At 34.8% G+C, this 20257-nt stretch overlaps 1 protein-coding gene across 1 annotated transcript in view; it reads left to right on the plus strand.

Moving 5' to 3' along the window:
- LOC123666556 (inositol 1,4,5-trisphosphate receptor) overlaps positions 1-20257 on the plus strand; it is a 102087-nt gene that overhangs the window by 24582 nt on the left and 57248 nt on the right. The window contains exons 2-8 of the mRNA XM_045600667.1: positions 2920-3037; positions 11033-11103; positions 11846-11967; positions 16660-16779; positions 16998-17115; positions 18529-18641; positions 19048-19278. Coding sequence (XP_045456623.1) covers positions 2955-3037; positions 11033-11103; positions 11846-11967; positions 16660-16779; positions 16998-17115; positions 18529-18641; positions 19048-19278 — 858 coding nt within the window. The 5' untranslated portion in view covers positions 2920-2954. The remainder of the gene's footprint in view (positions 1-2919; positions 3038-11032; positions 11104-11845; positions 11968-16659; positions 16780-16997; positions 17116-18528; positions 18642-19047; positions 19279-20257) is intronic.

The following is a 20257-nucleotide window of genomic DNA, read 5'->3' on the forward strand; positions in this document are numbered from 1 at the left end:
AAAAACCTCTCTTGACTCGTTTCTTGAAGACTTGCTTTGAAAGGTATTAAATAAGTTCCAACCCTCCAAATAAGCGCCTATTAAATGTTGGTAAAATAAAAGTGTTGTCCACTAATAAAAAAATACAAAGCACAAGAACAGACATCACTAAAAAAAGGAAGATGACTTTTAAAAATGTTTTGAATTTTGTAACAGAGAAAACAGAAGATTTTTAAAAGTCAAATGGGGTACGTACTCGTAATCTTCATTTGTAAACTATGTTTTGTATGCTGTGTAATTCGCAATTTTAAACAATTTTTATTGAATTTTCTAATGTTTACGCGAATTTTAATTCTCATTATAATGAAACAACTTTTTCGTATTTCATCGCGTTTTATTAAGTTTTCTTAGATACCCCACGTTTCGGATACTTTACAGCAACCATGGTCACGGGAAGACTGAGGTGTCAGAAGAACGTTACATAGTTGACATAGTTACGTACTTATTTAGGACTTAGTGTCTAACTAAGTCTGTCCGCAAGCTGTGAACATAGTCTAGACAAAGCTAGCCATTATATTAGATTTGATAAACCACAGGTCCTCGCAAAAGAGTTCTCAAACATGGATGATCCTAACTTCAATAGAGAAGATGGCTGGCTATTTTACCACTTACTTGGGATCCCATTATTAAAATAATTAAATCAAAAACCAAACATAATATGCCACAGATTAAAGACTCAGCTAGCACTTTCTGCGTAGAGAAGACTAATTAAAAGATTGATAATGGACTATCCTATATAAAAATATTTTTTCAATTCGAAACAGTAGTTTCTGAGATTAGCGCGCTTAAAGAAAGAAACAATCAAACTTTTCAGCTTTCTTATATTAATGTAGATGCATACGCGACTTTTTTAATTGATGTAGTTGTAATATATATGTGATCGGTAGTTCCATTTACCGGATGCTGATTGTTGGATATTACCCCGAAGTTCCCAGTGGAAAAGTCTTGCCCACAGTTCTTTAAATCCCTAAAATTCTGTACCAAATGCCAATCTTCTACGAAAACACAAATCACAAACACCCTCGTCTACACGTCAAAATAAACAAGTATTCCCGTGAGATCTCTTTTATCTTCTAATGACGCTATCAAGGCCACGAGCAACTGTTTTAATTATTTTTTCTTTGAAATATTTATGAGTATCAAAGGACCGAATTCCAAACATTTTTGTCTGTAGATCGTTTTAAGATGAAGAAAGAGAACTTCAACAGCTGTGTTTCATCGCGTAGTACACTGTTTTTATACTTCCTATCCTCATACATAGAATAGAACTGTTCATTTTTTTCTTCAGAAATACAAATTAAAAAAACATAATAGTAACGAAAAAACGAGTGTGCTTTAGATCCCACGACTAAAGTACAACTTCCTTAGCTCCATCTAACTTACATCTCCCTCTCAACTTCCGTTCGCCTCGCCCTATCACACTTTTCTTAACGCTCTCGTCACGTGTTCACCAGCTTACTCCTCAAGTCAAGCGTTCGTAAAGAAGTTTTACTTCAATAAGAAATTAATGATGATGTTTATTTTACTTAAACTTGAGCTAATAGCTATCTCATACCTATAACTTTACAATACACCATCCAAGGTATTTCCGATTTATTGTTAATAAATTGAATTTCGATTGACAGTAACGATAACACCTCTAGACATTGATATTTCATCGTTAAGAATATATTCCTAAGTGATTCCTATCCTTAAAACGAGTAAAACTAACGGGTTTGTCTAGTATGTTTATATAATTAATTGCAATCGATCTCAATTTTTTCTCAAACCGAATAAGGGCACCGCCCAACCTTTTTGTTACATCTTAATTTTCGTTTACTTATAATTAAACTATAATTTTATCATGATGAACTTCCTAAGGTAACTAATCTATAAGTATTACTTTAATTTCAATACAATAAACATCACAATTTAATTTTTCATTTAATGTTTTGTCGATAAAAATGATTATTGAGAATCAAATGGACGATCGGAAATAGACATGTATTGTCAGCTTTTTTTAGGCTTTTTGACCATGACCTACTTATCTTTAGCAGATTGTTTTCTTTTATATCATTTAAGCTTTAGTCAGCGTCAGATGTTTAAGTTTTTAAGAATCGATCATTAGTTCTGAATTAGATTGCTTCGTTTTTTTTTACAAAAGTTTTGCGTATTACATTTTGTTATGTTGGAAGTTTGTAATGAGTGAAATTAACGGTAAAAACGCTTTGCATTTTGAATATCAAAGTTAAAAGTTTTGACTAACACAAAGAATAGTCCTAAAATTGGATGATTGATTACGACAACCATTTTTAACTTATTTTATAACTAGCTGTGTCCTGCGGTTTCGCTTGCGTAAATTTGAGGAAAAAAACGTAATAAAATTATTATACAGCCGTTCTTGGTAAATGAACTGTCTAATAAATAAAAAAGTGCGTGCATACAAAGTACACATTTCAGAAGTGACACTTCTTTGGCAAACTAATTTTTAAATCTCGTTTATATTTATACCAATCTAAAGCTTTAGATTTCCGTTCCAGCGCCATCGACATAAACGTTGCCGTTTCATCAAAACGTTGCCGTTTCATCCGTAAAAAATTTACCCTCATGCGCCTGAATAAGTTACACTTCAAAAATAATTTTTCAATTCGAACCGTGAGAATCCTTATATTAGGGCGTAACAAACAAACAAATTCATAAGCTTTATAGTATTAGTATTTATTTTATAAATCTATTATCTTTACTACTACTATTTTAATTATTTTAATTTTAACGTTTTGTAGTTAATTTTAAATAGCTGTTTAGCCTCTAGGTTCTAAACTAAAATTGAACGTTTTAAAATAAAATAATAGATGTATCGAAAAAATAATGTGATATTTACAATACCCTCTTATTTTGCAGGTGTTGCATGGTAGGAGTAAGGAGAGTGGGTCAAGATGGGTGACAGCTTCCTGCACCTGGGCGACATCGTGTCCCTATTTGCGGAGGGTTCTGTAGCGGGATTCTTGAGTACGTTAGGGTAAGTTAAAAAAAAAAATGTACAAAAAAAAATTTGGCGACGTGTTAACGCACAGTAAACGATATCAGCGCTGGAATGCGGCTCTTGCGCTGGCGTTCGCTGGTTCGATCCCCGCAATTGGCATACTTTTGTATCATCACAGCAGCCTTTCGCAGTCCATTACTGGAACACAGGCCTCCACAAGTTCACGCCAAAAATGACGTGAACTCATGTGTTTTGCCCATAGTGCCCACAAATATCTACCCACATTCAAAGAGTTAACATCGTTTCACGACACTCCCGATTTTTAATTGTTTATCTTAGTTTAAAATCAGTGATTAGCAGTTTGAATTATTAACTTTTTTAGTATTCTGTTTTCTGATTAACTGAACAAACTTTCACGGTGTTTTGAAGTGCGCCTAGTGAGAAATAACAAAGAAAATTTTTCAAATAATTGTGAACCTTGACCTACGACAACTACCCGTACAGCTGACTATCTAAGACCGTTCAACTGTGCCACTGACCCCTGCGTGTGTTACTGTTGATACTTCGTTCGCTTCATTTTTATTCTAACGCAACCGCTATATTTCTAAAAAATGAATACTTCTAAATGTGCTGGATGTTTAAGTGACATAAAAAACTCTGCATCTTTGAATTGCGTACGATGCAAAAGCAAGTATCATGTTGTCTGCTCCAGACACTCGATGTTGGAGTACAGTGAAATGACCCCGGATACAAAAAGTATGTGGATCTGCGATCTCTGCCGTTGTAATGAGCCGAAAAGAGGCAGCAATTCAAATACCCCTGTGCGTGCCTCAACACCTACCGTCCAACAGGATTATGTAACTCAGCGGAATAAAAAATCATGTGCTTGCCTATCTGCTGATGTAATTCGTGACATTGTGGGCGAGGAGCTTCGTCAGATCCTAGCCACGGAATTTAATTCGAGGCTGCAAGAAATTCACAGCCTGGTATCATCGCTTGAGTCATCCATATCCTGTTTAAAAAAGGAATGCTCTGAACAGGCGAGTTTGTTAGAAGCGGTGCGAGCAGAGAAAGAATCACTTCTTTCTAAGAATGATCAACTTAATACCCGCGTTATGCAGTTGGAGCAACAATCTCGGGCATGCAATATCGAGATACACTGCGTGCCAGAACACAAAAATGAAAATATAATGAGCACTGTACAACAACTTGCTAAAGTCATTAAGCATCCGATCGACGAAGAAAAAATACATTTCTGCGCCAGGATTGCGAAGATGAATAAGACCAGTCCTCGACCTAGATCAATTTTGGTGAAATTCAACAGTCCACGCCTTCGTGATGAATTCCTGGCCGCAACAAGCAGGTTCAACAGGAACAACGCTGACAAATTGAACAGCAGTCATCTGGGTATCGCAAGTTCGAAAAAGGAGCCTATATACGTGTCGGAGCACCTAGCGCCTGATACAAAAATGTTGTTCGCCGCCGCTCGTCGCAAGAGTAAGGAAGTAAATTATAAATTTGTGTGGGTGCGTGACGGTAAAATTTATATGAGAAAATCTGAAAACTCGAAGTACATTCAGATACGTGATCATGACACTATTAAAAATTTATCATAAATATACGCTAAAGTTGACTTATTTTTATATACAAAAAAAGGCTTTTTAAATGGTTTGTCTATTTATTACCAGAATGTCAGGGGTCTTAGAACTAAAACTGTTGAGTTATTTAATAGTGTAGTTTGTAATTCATTTGATATTATAATATTGACGGAAACTTGGTTAAATAATAGTATTTTTGACTCAGAGTTATTCGATAACAGCAGGTATGTTGTCTACAGACGCGACCGCATGACTAGCGGATTTCATAATAGGAAGGATGGTGGTGGGGTTCTAATTGCCGTTTCTAAACATTTAAGATCTTATCGTCTGCAAAGTTTCGAATCTAATTGTGAGGACATATGGATTGGATTGGAAATTGATAATAAAGGTAGGGTTAAGGAGAATATTTATATATGTGGTGTATACATCCCACCCCCTGTTCAAAAACATATACTTAAGCAATTTATCGACAATACTAACAGAGTGTTGCAGTCCTTTGTTGGCACTTCGTTAGTAGTGGGTGATTTTAATTTAGGTGGCATGTCATGGTCTATGAACACTGATAACCATTCAACTATTTCTACCAGCACACTACATACCATCCTGTCTGACTTTTTAACCCTCAATGACTTGACTCAGCACAATTTTGTAAATAATGACAAAAATAAAATTCTTGACTTGGTACTTTCAAACAAATCTGTAAACAATCTGTGTGAATGCTTGGATCCGCTTATTTCTGTAGACGTTTTACATCCACCTTTAACGTTTTCCTTGAATGTCGAACCCGCACCTGATTTGCTTCCCGATAACAATGCTCCTAGGTACTGCTTTCGCAAAGCAGATTACGAGAAAATTCAACAAGAATTAAAAACAATTCGTTGGGATTATTTATTAGGGGCGGATGACTCTGTTGATACTATGGTTGAGGTATTTTATAATCAGCTACGGATTCTCATCCGAAAACATGTGCCATTATTTAAGCCCAGAAATCACAAATATCCATTTTGGTTTAGTCAAGGCCTAATAAATTGTATAAAAGAGAAATATAAATACAGAATAAAAATACGCAAATATAACAACCCCCGCGATGTTTTGGTGTTTGAGCTATTGAGAAAGCGATGTGCCAAATTATTAAAAGAATCCCACGCTAAATACATGGAGCGTTTAGAACTATCGCTGCGATCGAATCCGAAGTTGTTCTGGTCCTACCTAAGGAAGCAAAAAAAATGTAATTTTTATCCAGCTGAAATGCAGCTTAATCATTCAGCGGTTGCCCGGGGTGCGGATATATCTAACCTCTTCGCTGACCACTTTTCAACAGCTTATTCCACTACACCATTCTTTTCTTTGGGTTCTTATAATCCTCCTGAATCACAGCCATGTAGTTGTTTGAGCTCACTATCTTTTTCCACCGGCCAAGTACTTCGGGTTTTAAAAAGACTTGATGTCTCAAAAGGAGCCAGCACAGATGGTATTCCCGCTTTGTTTGTGTCAAGGTGTAAGGTAGGTTTGGCAAAGCCGCTCACAGTCATTATCAACCGTTCCTTGAGCACAGGTGTCTATCCCACAGCGTAGAAAGAAGCTCTAGTGATTCCACTTTATAAAAGCGGTGATCGAAGTCTTATTAATAACTACAGACCTATATCAATAATTTCAGTGTTCGCGAAGGTATTTGAACTTCTTTTGTACCCGATCTTCTTTTCACAGTTTAAGACAACTATTGCTCCTGAGCAGCATGGGTTTTTGAAAGCTAGATCTACTACGACCAACCTCACATCATTTGTTGAAGACCTTACTGAGGAAGTTGATGGTGGCGGCTCAGTTGACGCTATCTACACTGATTTCAGTAAGGCCTTCGACAAAGTTAATCACACTATACTATTACAGAAGCTTGGGATGGTTGGTGTGACTGGCATTTTACTAACGTGGTGCAATTCGTATCTTCGTTCCAGAAAATATGTCGTTGTTGTTAACGGATACTATTCTAGTCCTTTTCTTTCCTATTCTGGAGTACCCCAAGGATCTCACTTGGGTCCTCTATTCTTTAATATTTTCATTAACGACATCAGCAAATGCTTCAAAAATTCCAAGTGCCAGTTATACGCCGACGATCTGAAGCTTTATAGAACTGTTTGCACTGATTCGGATGCCATCTGTCTTCAAAATGACCTTAACAGCCTGGCATTATGGTGTCAGACAAATTGCATGAGTCTTAACACTACAAAGTGCTTTGTAATTAGGTTCAGTAGGAAAAAGACTACAGTTAATAGAACGTACTCAATAGACGGGTATACGCTTGCAGAGGTTGAATATATCCGTGACCTTGGTGTTACATTGGACGCCAAGTTGAGATTCCATCTTCACGTAGATGACATGGTAAATAAGGCGTTTAAGACTCTAGGATTTGTTTTGCGTAACTGTAAGCACTTCAAAAATGCTCAGACTAAAATTGTGCTATTTACATCACTAGTGCGCAGCATCCTGGAATACGGTAGTATAGTCTGGAACCCTCACTACGAAATTTATAAAAAAAGAATAGAAAGTGTACAAAAAAGGTTTCTATGGCACTTATCTTATAGTCTCAACCTAGCCAAAGAACTACCAAGCTATGACAAAAGGTTATCTTATTTTAGGCTTCTTTCTCTTGATAACCGCAGACGTATATTAGACAACACTTTTCTCTTTAAGCTCGCTAATGGTTTAATGGACTCTCCTTATTTATTGTCTAGACTTATGTTTCGGGCTCCAGTGAGATCCGTTAGAAAAGCAACTTATACACCGTTTGTTGAGAGACTTTCACATTCACGTTACGGTCGTCACTCGCCAATAAATAGAATTATCAGTAATTATAATAGCATCTACAAACATGTGAATGCTTCAAATGGTAAGAAAAAAAACTGTAAAGATAGCTCAGCAGACGGTTTTGGCCTCGACATTTTTGGTGATAATTTAAGTTACTTTAAAAAAAAAACTACAATGTATTTTATTAATAACCATGACATTTAGCATTTTGACATGTAATAATATTTGTATAAAACTACTTTTTTTTTTTTTTGTACTCAGACTTGTTAAGATCTAATAATCATAATCCATATAATTAAAATCTGAATATTTTCAATAGTATGTACATGACAATTTTATAGCTTACTAGCTTAATTTGAATTAATTTATTTTGTAAGGACGTAATTTATATTTATGCACTCACACTAAATGTGAACAAACTTTGAATGTTTTTGACTTTTTGTTTTAATATTGCTCTCTGACATTAATGTTGATTTTATTTTGTATATTTATATTGAATTTAATTTCGAATATTTATTACTGTATACTAAATGGACAATTTTTGATTTGACTTGTTTTGATTTTTACGATATTCTTAGTAATTTAGGAACACCTGTAAAAAAGTAGGCAATTATCTAGATACCGATGTTAACTTTATTAATTTTGTATTTGTTGTTGTACTACTTGTTGGTGTTGACTTATGAATAAATAAATAAATAAATAGTCACCACGCAGGCGGGTTGGTGACCGCAGGGCTGGCTTTGTCGCACCGAAGACGCTGCTGCCCGTCTTCGGCCTGTGTATTTCAAAGCCAGCAGTTGGATGGCTATCCCGCCACCGGTCGGCTTTTTAAGTTCCAAGGTGGTAGGAGAACTGTGTTATCCCTTACCTCTTACGACACCCACGGGAAGAGGGGGTGGCATTATTCTTTGATGCCGTAACCACACAGCATACTTTTTTATGTATTTGATAAATATTAAACTAGTTGTACAACTGATATTCAATAATTTATAATATTTGCTTCAAAACGCTTTAATTTAAACCAGGATGGAATGGATGGGTGGATGGGATGGAAACGAACTAATCCGACATTTCAGTTAGGCGGCTGTTTATAAATACCTATAAATATTGTTAGAAGGATCTCAATTTCCCAAGCATTAAATTTAATCTCTGAACCGACGATATTACTTCCAACAAGCTTAGAAATTTTGCGACTGGAATTACGAGTAGGTATTTCCTTAAAATTAAATTGCTTATTTTAAATATTATTATATACTATCTGTGCCCACGACTTCGTCCGCGTGGAATTTAACAAAAAAGTTATTGTTCAGTTCGCAGAGTTTTAAAATAATGAAAGTAGCCTAAGTTACTCCTTATTACATAAGCTTTCGGCCAGTGAAAGTCCTGTCAAAATCGGTCCAGCCGTTTCCGAGATTAGCCAAGAACAAACAGACAGACAGACAAAAATTGTAAAAAAATGTTATTTTGGCATATGTACCGTGTATAAATTCATATGCATTTAGTAAAAAGCGGTTATTTTAATATTACAAACATACACTCCAATTTTATTTATTTGTATCGATATTATTTTTTAATATTTTAAACTATTATTAAATTTTTAAATATATTTATAAAAGAGGTAAACAAAAATATCACGAAATATAAACACAGCAGTCCAGCATTGGCAGGGTACGGCCCAGGCCGCCGGTAGTCAAGGCTTCCAGACTGAGGAACCTTCTCACAATGCGCTTGTCTCAAGCAAAAGTGCCTTATAAATCCGATCCTTGATCCAAACAGTCAAGCGCGAGTTTCTTAAGGTGCTGTTCGAAACTCTTCGCTAATAAACTATTGACAGACACCACAATAGGAACAATTATTGTTGAGTCGACATTCCACATGCTAGTAATCTAATGGGCAAGGTCTAAATATTTGCATAATTTATTTATATAAGTTATAGCGATTGTCATTTCAAATTCATCCGATATTTCCCGATTTTCCTGATATTTCGACATAAGACATTTTAGATGTTACGGTCATGAGTATATACGCATATTTCGTTAATTAATAATACTGTCTTGTAAACGATTTATTTTAAATCGAAAGCGTGTAGTTCTGTCTTCTAAACCTAGTGTTAATCTTGAACCGGGGCGAGGTGGCGAATGCTAGCGCGACCCCATCTCGCCCCACCCAGGCGGACGACTGCTCACTCGTGGTGGTTTTTAGTCAGTAGGAGTCTGACATAACCCTCTGGCGCCCCCGCGCCGGAGAGTATCCACGATGGATTTTCCCCACGTAAAAAAGTGTTAATCTTGAATCAAAAGTTATAAATTTATATACTTTTTGTACGTCACAAATCTTAATATATATAAATCTCGTGTCACAATGTTTGTCTTCAATGGACTCCTAAACTACTTAACCGATTTTAGTCAAATTTGCACACCGTGTGCAGTTTGATCCAACTTAAAAGATAGGCTATATTTTATTTTGATATATTATGTTATTATTATATTTCAGAAAAAAATAAGGTGATACGAAGTTCGCCAGGTCAGCTAGTACATTATAAACAAAGCTTAGAGATAGAGATTACGTAGTATAATGAGAGGACATTTAGCTAATTAGCCATTTATTCCACACAACTCAATAGTTAAAATAAGCATTTAGTTCGATCTTCTTCATTTTCCAAAGATGTAAATACGATGTACATGAAATCGTTATAACAGTGGATTGAAATGCAAATTGAAATGTTTATTTATTCATAAGCGAAGATTGTAATATAAGCATGGGGACCTTATAATTAATTGGTATTCGTGAATGTAGATTTTATGAATGGTTTAACGATTCTGAACAAATTTTCCGTTTCAGTCTATAGAAATGGATGATTAAAACTTTAAATATATATATATATATATATATATATATATATATATATATATATATATTGCGGTGTGGTTACGGCATTAAGAATATAGCCACACCCTCTCTTCCCGTGGGTGTCGTAAGAGGCGACTAAGGGATAGTACAGTTCCACTACCACCTTGGAACTTATAAAGCCGACCGATGGGGTAACCATCCAACTGCTGACTTTCATATACACAGGCCGACGACGGACAGCAGCGTCTTCGGTGCTACAAAGCCAGGCCTGCGGTCACCAACCCGCCTGCCCAGCGTGGTGACTATGTGCAAATCACATGAGTTCACGCCTTTTTTGGAGTGAACTTGTGGAGGTCTATGTCTAGCAGTGTACTGCGATAGGCTGAAGTGATATGAATGTATTGTGTCGTACGTAGACAGCGTTTATTTTCGTTATAATATATTATTTATATCTGACTGAAAAATTTAATAATTAATTTACATAGCAATTATTTGTGAATTTTCCTAATCGCTTTTTCTACGTCGTGTCGTGTTATACACTCAAATGTTGTCTGTAAAGGATCGTTCTTTTAGCTTAAAGTTAGCTTTTTACGTCTTTTATACATCTTTCGTATGTTAGGTACTATTTTTGTGTATGTATAGGTAATTATTTTACCCACCAAAGGAAATTATTGAACTTTTATCCATAATACAATACTTCGCCACGTTACTTACATACATATACTTTACATATGTACCTAATTGAAATAATTCAAATATCTCAAAATAAAATTTATTGCAGGTTGGTAGATGACAGGTGCGTTGTTTGCCCTGAGGCAGGTGACCTGACTGATCCGCCCAAAAAGTTCCGAGGTGAGTTCAACGTTGCAAGTCTTTGTAACAAACAAGTGAATTCTGAATTAGAAATCCCTTGAATAAATTATAACATCAGATGTTTATGAAGTGATGCGATAAGTTTTACGTGTTTACCGAGGTGTAATGAATGAGCTTTCTCATACAGATACGCATTGTTCACTTAATATTACGAATATATATTTAATGAAAATACAAAGACGTAACTTTGTTATCATTGTTACAGTACAGTACTATACATACTACACTCGTTAATCTTTTTATGTATAAAATGTATACCAAATAAAGTTTTTAAAAAGTTAAAAGTTCGTTTTCTTTTTAAGTTTGGTCTATTGTATATTTTTTTTTTTTTTTTTAGATTTGTTGCATATTTTTAGAATAAATGTATTAATTCTTGCTTTACATGTAATACGACGTTTACGGGCTAATTAAACTAATCCGTTACGCCACAACCGTTAAGCCCCAGTATATGTAAACCACTGACAAAATGTTATTATGTTCAAAAGTAATTTGAGTAAGGGTTGCGAGAAAACGGCGAAATATTTTAAAATTTCAAATACGTGGACGGAATTCTCAATATATTACAGAAGAGCTATTTATTCCCAAGCTTTGCAACATTTACTGGCATTCATGGAAAGATGATGATGATAAAATAAAAATAATACACTTCATATTTAAACTAACAATAGTAATAAATTTTACTTTATAAATTCGGATTAATACATTTCATGTATGTTTCCAGATTGTCTGTTCAAGATATGTCCTATGAACCGCTACTCCGCTCAGAAGCAGTTCTGGAATACCGCTAAGCAGTCCGCTAATGCCAACGCTGATACGGACACCGGGCTACTTAAAAGGCTGCATGTGAGTAATCTAGAAAATGTCTAATATTTGTTCACACACTAGAAAAATGTCATATAACGACTACATTACATACTACGCCTACTATGACTACGACTTCGACTACGAGTGTTTTGTTGCCCATCAGTTGTAGTGCAGTATGAAATTTATCCTCTTCCTCGATAACTAGGTTGTAAAACGCTTATTATTTTATTATCTTTATAAGAAAACTTAAAAGGATCACAGGTTCAGCTATTAAAGAATAAAAATCAAATAAATACAAAAATATATATATATACATATGTACCTATGTTTGAAAGTAAGATCCAATATAGGGCTTGTCTAAAAGAATATTCAAAGCCATATTCTGGCAAACAAAATGAGTTGTTGTAAAATTATATTTTGCTATCAATTCATCATTTCATCTTAGTTTTACGATGAGATAGTCTAATAAACAATAAATTATTATGTCTATCTAAAGGACACCACTTATCAGTAACAAAGTGTTTGTTATAAAAGCTCTTGTTGCTATATGATTTGGGAGCACTTTTATAATGCACTAAATCCTGGGTAATTGAGTAAACACGATGATTTTAAAAAGCTAAGACAAGAAAGAAACCAAAATACAAATAGATATTTCTAATATAAAATGCTCAATTAATGCTCCAATTAAATTATATCTGTTACAATATCAGACGAATCGTAGACGCAAATATAAATAACATCTAAAAAATTCAGTTTATTATCTTACCGTATCATTGAAATATTTAAAGCGTTACACGATGACCCGCTTCAAATAGATGAGGAAAAAAAATCGAATCAAGCGTTATTTTTATATCGACAACTGAACGTTCACATTAGTTACGAATATTTATAAATCTATTTTTAAATCATTAGTGCTTGCAGACGTACGAAATGCGGTTTCATTTGGTATTTTTCAGTATAAAATTATTAGTAAAAATTATATGTATGTATGTCAATTATATATATATATAATACTCTTTATTGTACACAACAACAATCAACACAATAACATATTACAAATAAAGAAGAGTATACAGAGGCGGTCTTATCTAATATATAAAATTCTCGTGTCGCGGTGTTTGTAGTTAAACTCCTCCGAAACGGCTCGACTGATTCTTATGAATTTTTTTGTGCATATTGGGTACATCTGAGAATCGAACAACATACATTTTTCATTCCCCTAAATGTTAAGGGTAGTCCAACCCGTAATTTATTTTTTAAATTTTTAGATAAATTATTTACTTTTTATTTTATTATGATTTGGCGTTGAAAAATACATACAACCCTAAATTTTCACCCTTCTACCACCAACCCCTATTTTTTAATAGCGTTTATCGGCATGACAACGTTTGCCGAGGTGGTAAGGTCGAGGTACTACCCCAGTCGGGCTGCTCCATATTTTGAGCAGGAAATTCCTGCTGTGCCCTCATCATCATAGGCCTTTACGTCTATTCCAGACGATTTAAACGGTGTCTGAAGAGCATTTCTTCTGATGGCTGTACAAGCCGATACGGGAGCGGCAGATTCTACCACACACCGAACAAGGAAAAGATGTGCTAGTGTCACCGATGTCGCTGTTCTGGTGTTTTTTGTTTCTCCTGTCCGATAAGAGTCCAAACCAGGCTTCATCGTGATGTTGTTGACCATCCTTCACGTTCTTACGCCATTGGTTTCTGTTCTCGGCTAACTTTTCCCAGCTGTTGTGATTTATGTTAAAAGCGACCATATCGCGCTTGGCGCAGTCTTTAAAACGGAGCAAAGGCCTCCCAACATCCCTCCTTGCGTTCGCAACTGCGCCAAGCATGATCTGCCGCGGAAGTCGAGAGGGGTCCATCCGGTGTACATGCCCCAACCAACGCAGCCGACGCTGTTTTAGCATGGCAGTTAGACTGGGCATCCGCGCTATTTGTAGATCCCTCTCGTTGGTCGCTCTGTCTTTCCAACTTATACCCAGGATGTTCCGTAGGCAGCGCATATAAAAAGTGTTAATCTGACGTTCTTGCTTCGCATAGGACGTCCACGCCTCCGCTCCGTACAAGAGCGTGCTCAAAACACAGGCCTGAAATACTATCATCTTGGTCCTGTTGGTAAGATGTTTGTTGTTCCACACTCTTGTACTGAGCCGCCCGAACGTAGTCGCCGCTTTTCCGATGCGAGTATTGATCTCTGCTTCTAGAGAGAGATTGCACGAGACAGTCGATCCCAGGTAGCAGAACCTATCAACCACTTGTAAAGCAGTGCTATCCAGCATTAATGCAGGTATTTCTGCACTGCCTTGCGCTAGAACCACTGTGCCCTACCTCAGTTATATTACAGTATATATTAAGTCAATTGTTATTTTTTCCTTTTTTTGAGTAGGTACCACATGATGAAAATGTATTCCAGGTTTTTCAATTACTTCGATACAAGAAATGTATAAAACTTCTAAACGAACTCGACACTCTTAAGAAAAGATATTTTTGTGTGTGTAAATTTTTATAGATATATGTTAACGGTATTCGAACTGTATCACGTACTAGCAGTCAGATTGTTTGTATAAAATATAAATTATAATATAAAGATGAACACGTGTTTATATTACTTCAACAGTTGACGATGATATGTATCGTTTTAGCATGATAAATCTTCGCTCATTTATTTCCTATGTTATTGCTTCGTAGTTATAATATCAAATTAGAAAAAAAAATGTTCTAAAAATGTGTACAGTAATCGCTTCAAGATTAAATAAAAATACCGTTAAAGGCTGGAGTGCTAATTCATTTCAATGTTAATTTCGTCAAATTATTTTAACCGTTATAAAGGAGTGTTAATAATGTTTCATTTTATTTATTCATACACCTTTATTAAACGCGTCGCCTGTGGAATATTTATAATAAATACGTATTTACATTGCTTTGTAACTTGCGCTACCGGATATTAGAACTGAAGCATTGTAGCTGAACTAATGTGTGTGTGCATGTATGTATGTGGGTGTGTATGATGTGTGGTGTGCAAGAAAAAAACTAAACAATATAAGAAAATAATCTCATACTGTGCTCATCCATTTACTGGCAACCCCATAACTACCACAAATTATAATCGAAAATATTATATTTATCTAGCTGACCCCGCAAACTTTGTTTTGCCATATATGTTATAACATATATGGCAAAACAAAGATATAGATATATGATATAACATATATTTCTAATTTGGCATTATTATAATAAACCCTCTTAATCCCCCCCCCCCCCTATAACTTAGGGGTATGAAAAATAGATTTTGGCCGGTTCTCAAACCTATCCGATATAAATTTCATTAAAATCAATCCAGTCGTTTCGGAGGAGTATTTTAACTAACACTGTGACACTTGAATTTTATATATAAGATATTACGTTACAGTTAACTACGTAACAAAAATGCGATATCTACAATGAGTGTAATACCAATCTAAAGGACGAAACGGAATTATAATAAAACTAAAAACTTTACAAGTCTTCAAAAAGACAAACTGAATCAAATTATAACTACAAAGGGTAACGTAACATAATATGTTCTCTACAAAAATAGTAACGCTTATAATTTACAATTTTTTTTTTATTATTATTATTTTTTATTTTATTTTAAAATAATCAAAATCGAAAATAATTAATTTTTATTTATGTATACTACAATGATAGTAAAAATTCCTCGTAGAAACTCAATGAGTTAACACGAAAATCTCTCGACATAAACTGTTTAAAAACAAGGAAACAACAAACACGAAATATTTAACCCAGATAATTTTCAGTCACATATATTTAAACGCACATAATGTGCGTTTTAATGTCACATTCGTTTGATCAATAGGATCGTTATAAAATTAAATTGTTTTCATTTCTTTAATCTCGTGAAAGGGGTATTATAAAACTCATTAATCTTTGACAGGATTAATAATGGTCTGTCCAAATCGGCTTCTAGGGCTGCACGTTTTTAATAAATCCTTTTGTGAAATTTAATCGTTCTTAGTTTTATTTATTCGCTTATTTATTACATAAGAAACACATTTAAATAGAATTTATAACGATTGTATAACATCAAAGAATGAAAATTATAAGAACTTAAAAGTCAAATCTGTTTTCTTATGAAAAAAAAATGTCGACACATTCGTTCTGACACATACTTTATCATCGAATTATACTCGTAGATGCTACAAGCAAATAGATGTAAGATTGTAAGAATGCAATAAATTAATAATGACAAATAAACACGTAACAAACACTCAACAGATAATATAGAATGAAGAATATACGCTTCAGCCTGTAATACATACTGGGCATAGGCCTCTTTCCCCATGTAGGAGAAGGATCAGAGTTTAATCCACCACGCTGCTCCAATGCGGGTTGGCGGATGTATTCCCTACTATGAGTAACGATCGCTATCAGGTGTACATGATAACAACCGGGACCGACGGCTTAACGTGCTCTCCGAGGCACGGCGGGGAGACCCACAAGGACTGCACAAACACCCAGACCACGGCAAACACTTGTATGGCCAAATACAATACAAATGTTTGTCGTGTGCGGGGATCGAACCCGCATCTGCCAGCGCAACAGGTACAATCCATGGCTGTAACCGTTGCACCAACGCGGAATAAAGAATATAGAATCATGTAAATTATTTGCCCTTTAAATTAAAGTTAGAAATAATCATCGTTAACTCCATTTTTGACAGCATGCTGCCGAAATAGAGAAAAAGCAAAATGAGATGGAGAATAAGAAACTACTCGGAACAGTGGTACAATATGGCAGTGTCATACAGCTACTGCACGTTAAGTCTAACAAGTACTTGACTGTAAGTATATTTAGACTTTATAGCTTCTATCTTTGTTTTACGAAAAGTTGAAAAATTCTGAAAGTTATAAATAAATTTTCTTGATTTTGGTCGAAACTCTTTGTTTGAAAATAATTTTAAAACAATTTCAATTTTGCTATCACATAATTGCAAATGAAAAGTTTGCGTAACCTTTAAAACTTAAAAAAAGAGATAAGTGATAGGAATGTTTGTATCAGGTGAACAAAAGACTGCCCGCGCTGCTAGAAAAGAACGCAATGCGGGTACATTTAGACGCTAATGGAAATGAAGGCTCGTGGTTCTACGTAATACCTTTCTACAAACTCCGGTCGACTGGTGAGTTGTTTCTCTAACTACCGACCTTTCAGAGCTTTTTTGTATGCTGCCACAAGAGACTTTAGCCTTTAACGGCCGAACCCAATATTCAGTCTATCTCTGGTTATGTCCTACTAGAGACAGAAATATCTATCTATCATTCATTTTACTGACCCAATAAACTTGTCGACGATAGGCAATCTTATCCTTCAAAGCTATCTATCGACGAGAGGGAGGATAGCTTACCAGAGATAACAGTTCGTATGAAAATTACAGTTTAAGCGTCCCAATAATAATAGAGTTCTATCTGTCAGTAACGTTGGTTATCTTTAGTAACAACAATATCCGATCTATAGTTTTCGGGGGATAACTAAGATTTATTAATTGCAAAAGTATGTTCTTTGTTTAAAATAAAATTAATTTCGAGTGAAAAATAATGGCAGACTCAAGTTCAAGTAGCAATTCAAGTGATATTGCTCTTTTGCAACAATTAATTGAATAAAAATAATAAGTTTCTTCTGAAATAATACTTACTTTAGACATCTTGTGAATAAAACAAACAATTTGGTGAATGATTGTATAATTTGCAATGATTTGTATAATTATACAAATTCAAACGAAACGACGATTCAATAAAGCGTAATGGCCTCGTAGCGTCTTGTTGTGTCGTGTTAAAACGTTCCGTTACTAGACTTACCGTGCATTCCATATTAAAATAATACCATTTATTATAAATTAAAAAGTCTGTGTAAAAATTAATTTGTCCATATTTATATAAAACAAGATTACTTTAATATGAATAAAATTTGTATGACAAATTTAAATACTACAAAACATCTATGTAACACAACTGAGGCCGTCTGTGACGCTGCGTATACTGGAATGTAAGGGAGAGCTCAGGTAGCCGGTCTATCTACAGCTAACTGGAGATAGTATTCCCCTATGCGAATTATTGGGACAACTACAAAGGATAGATAGTTAGTTATTAGCAGTCGATGATAACTACCTATCTCTATCTTTAGATTGAATATTGGGTTCGGCCGTAAGAAAACAACTGAATTGAATTAAGTTATTAGATTAGTGTCAATCATTTTGTGCGTAAAATAAATGACTAAAAGATTTCCATTAGGTGATACCAACAAAAAACAGAGTCGCTTTTTTCTGAGTGACAAAGCTTCGCTAATTTTCTTTGTCAATCTCTTGGTTTTCCAGTTTAGTCAGACGACTGTAGTAATTGTATAGCTTCTAAGTTAATATCGTTGAATAGAATAGAATTTATGTTATAAAAAAAATGTTCTATAAATTCCTAAATTAGTTCTCGAAGATTATCATAGTTAAGCTCAATTTATATTTTCCCAGTGTAATAATGAATTAAAAGGCAAGGCAGATTTATTATTTTGTCTTCGTTACAACGATTAAAACATTTGTTCGTAGGGGATAATGTGGTGGTTGGCGATAAGGTTATCTTGAATCCAGTTAATGCTGGACAACAAGTCCTACATGTTTCTTCTAACCACGAACTACCGGATAATGCTGGATGTATGGAGGTAAATATTTGACTGGACGATTTATATATTTTGTTTTCATTTAGAAAACTTTTTCATTTTCATGTGTTAAGTACGTATTTTAAGACTAATTTTCAGAATTATTTTAAGAGTATTCAATTGATTCCAATTATTTTCTTGTCGAAAATAATATATTGAGAATATATTTTAACGCAATTATTAGGGTCCCACTTGTTTATCTACACTAGTAGCGTTATAGTGCTCTCTTATTAACGTTTATAATTTTCCAATTAGTAGATATTAAAATAGCTATACTTAATAGCTTGAAGAACTCTTGAGGAAAGAGATCAAAAATAAAAGCTAAAAGAAAGCTAAAAACTCTAGACTAAAAAAACATAGCAGTAAATCAAGTAATAATAAAAAAAATAATCCAAAATAAATTTCCCAGGTGAACGTGGTAAACTCCTCGACATCCTGGAAGGTGACCCTTTTCCTAGAACACAAGGAAAATCAGGAGGAGATGCTGAAGGGTGGTGACGTGGTGAGGTTGTTCCACGCGGAGCAAGAGAAGTTCCTCACCATGGACGAGTACAAGCGGAGGCAACACGTCTTTCTGAGGACCACGGGAAGGTCGAGTGCTACGGCTGCCACCAGCAGCAAAGCCCTGTGGGAGATTGAGGTATCGCTTTGTACTTAGTGGTAGTTGAACTATACAATACTAGTTGTTGCCCAGTGGTCAAAATTCGACCGTAATTCATTTAAATTATAAGTTTGAACATTATTAAGGTTCTGTTGTCAAAGACTATACTTCTATAATAGTAAAAAAAAGAGTATATGTGCGTGTGAGTGTGTGATACATGGTAGTGTGTGTAAGGTTTTTTATTTATTGTATTTTTATGCATAATTTAAAAAAATATTTAGCATTCTGCACACCTACATATAAACTAAGCGTGCGAAATATCATACTCCTCCGTCCTCGCAATTGTCGTAAAAAGGGGCACGAAGTTTTCGCCATTACTTTCATTTATGTCCGGTTGCTATAATACAGAAGGCTTTAGAACATGTCTTGTTCTCAACGGTTAACAAAACGAATCATTTTCTGAGTAAAGAAACCGTGTTTACCTAAGTCTATAATATGAAAGTAAGTACGCCGCCTGTTTCTCTACGTTTTCGACTTTCAATCAAACCAATCTATACTAATAAATGGGGAGCCCGTTTTTTTCGTTCGGTTATACTGCAAAAACTACTGACCCAATCGGAATAATACTTATACCATAAGACGCAGCGTGTTTTGGGAAGGTTTTATACATGACTAGTGACCCGCCCCGGCTTCGCACGTGTGTAAAGACTATCAGTATTCCTCTGCTATATTTTGCATGTATTATACATATAAACCTTCCTCTGAAATCATTCTATTTACTAAAGAACACCGCATCAAAACCCGTTGCGTAGTTTTAAAGATCTGAGCATACAGACAGCGTGAAGCGACTTTGTTTTATACTATGTAATGATATATTGGTGATTACTTATTGTGTAAAACAAAAATATATACAGCAAAAAAAACTTTGCCATCATCATCGAGTATTTATAAAAGTTTATGTGATTCAAAAGCTTATGAATTATTCAGAAACTTCGAACAATTCAAACTGCAGAAGTTT

The sequence above is a fragment of the Melitaea cinxia genome, chromosome 26, assembly GCF_905220565.1.
Source record: "Melitaea cinxia chromosome 26, ilMelCinx1.1, whole genome shotgun sequence".
In the NCBI taxonomy this organism is placed as follows: Eukaryota; Metazoa; Arthropoda; class Insecta; order Lepidoptera; family Nymphalidae; genus Melitaea; species Melitaea cinxia.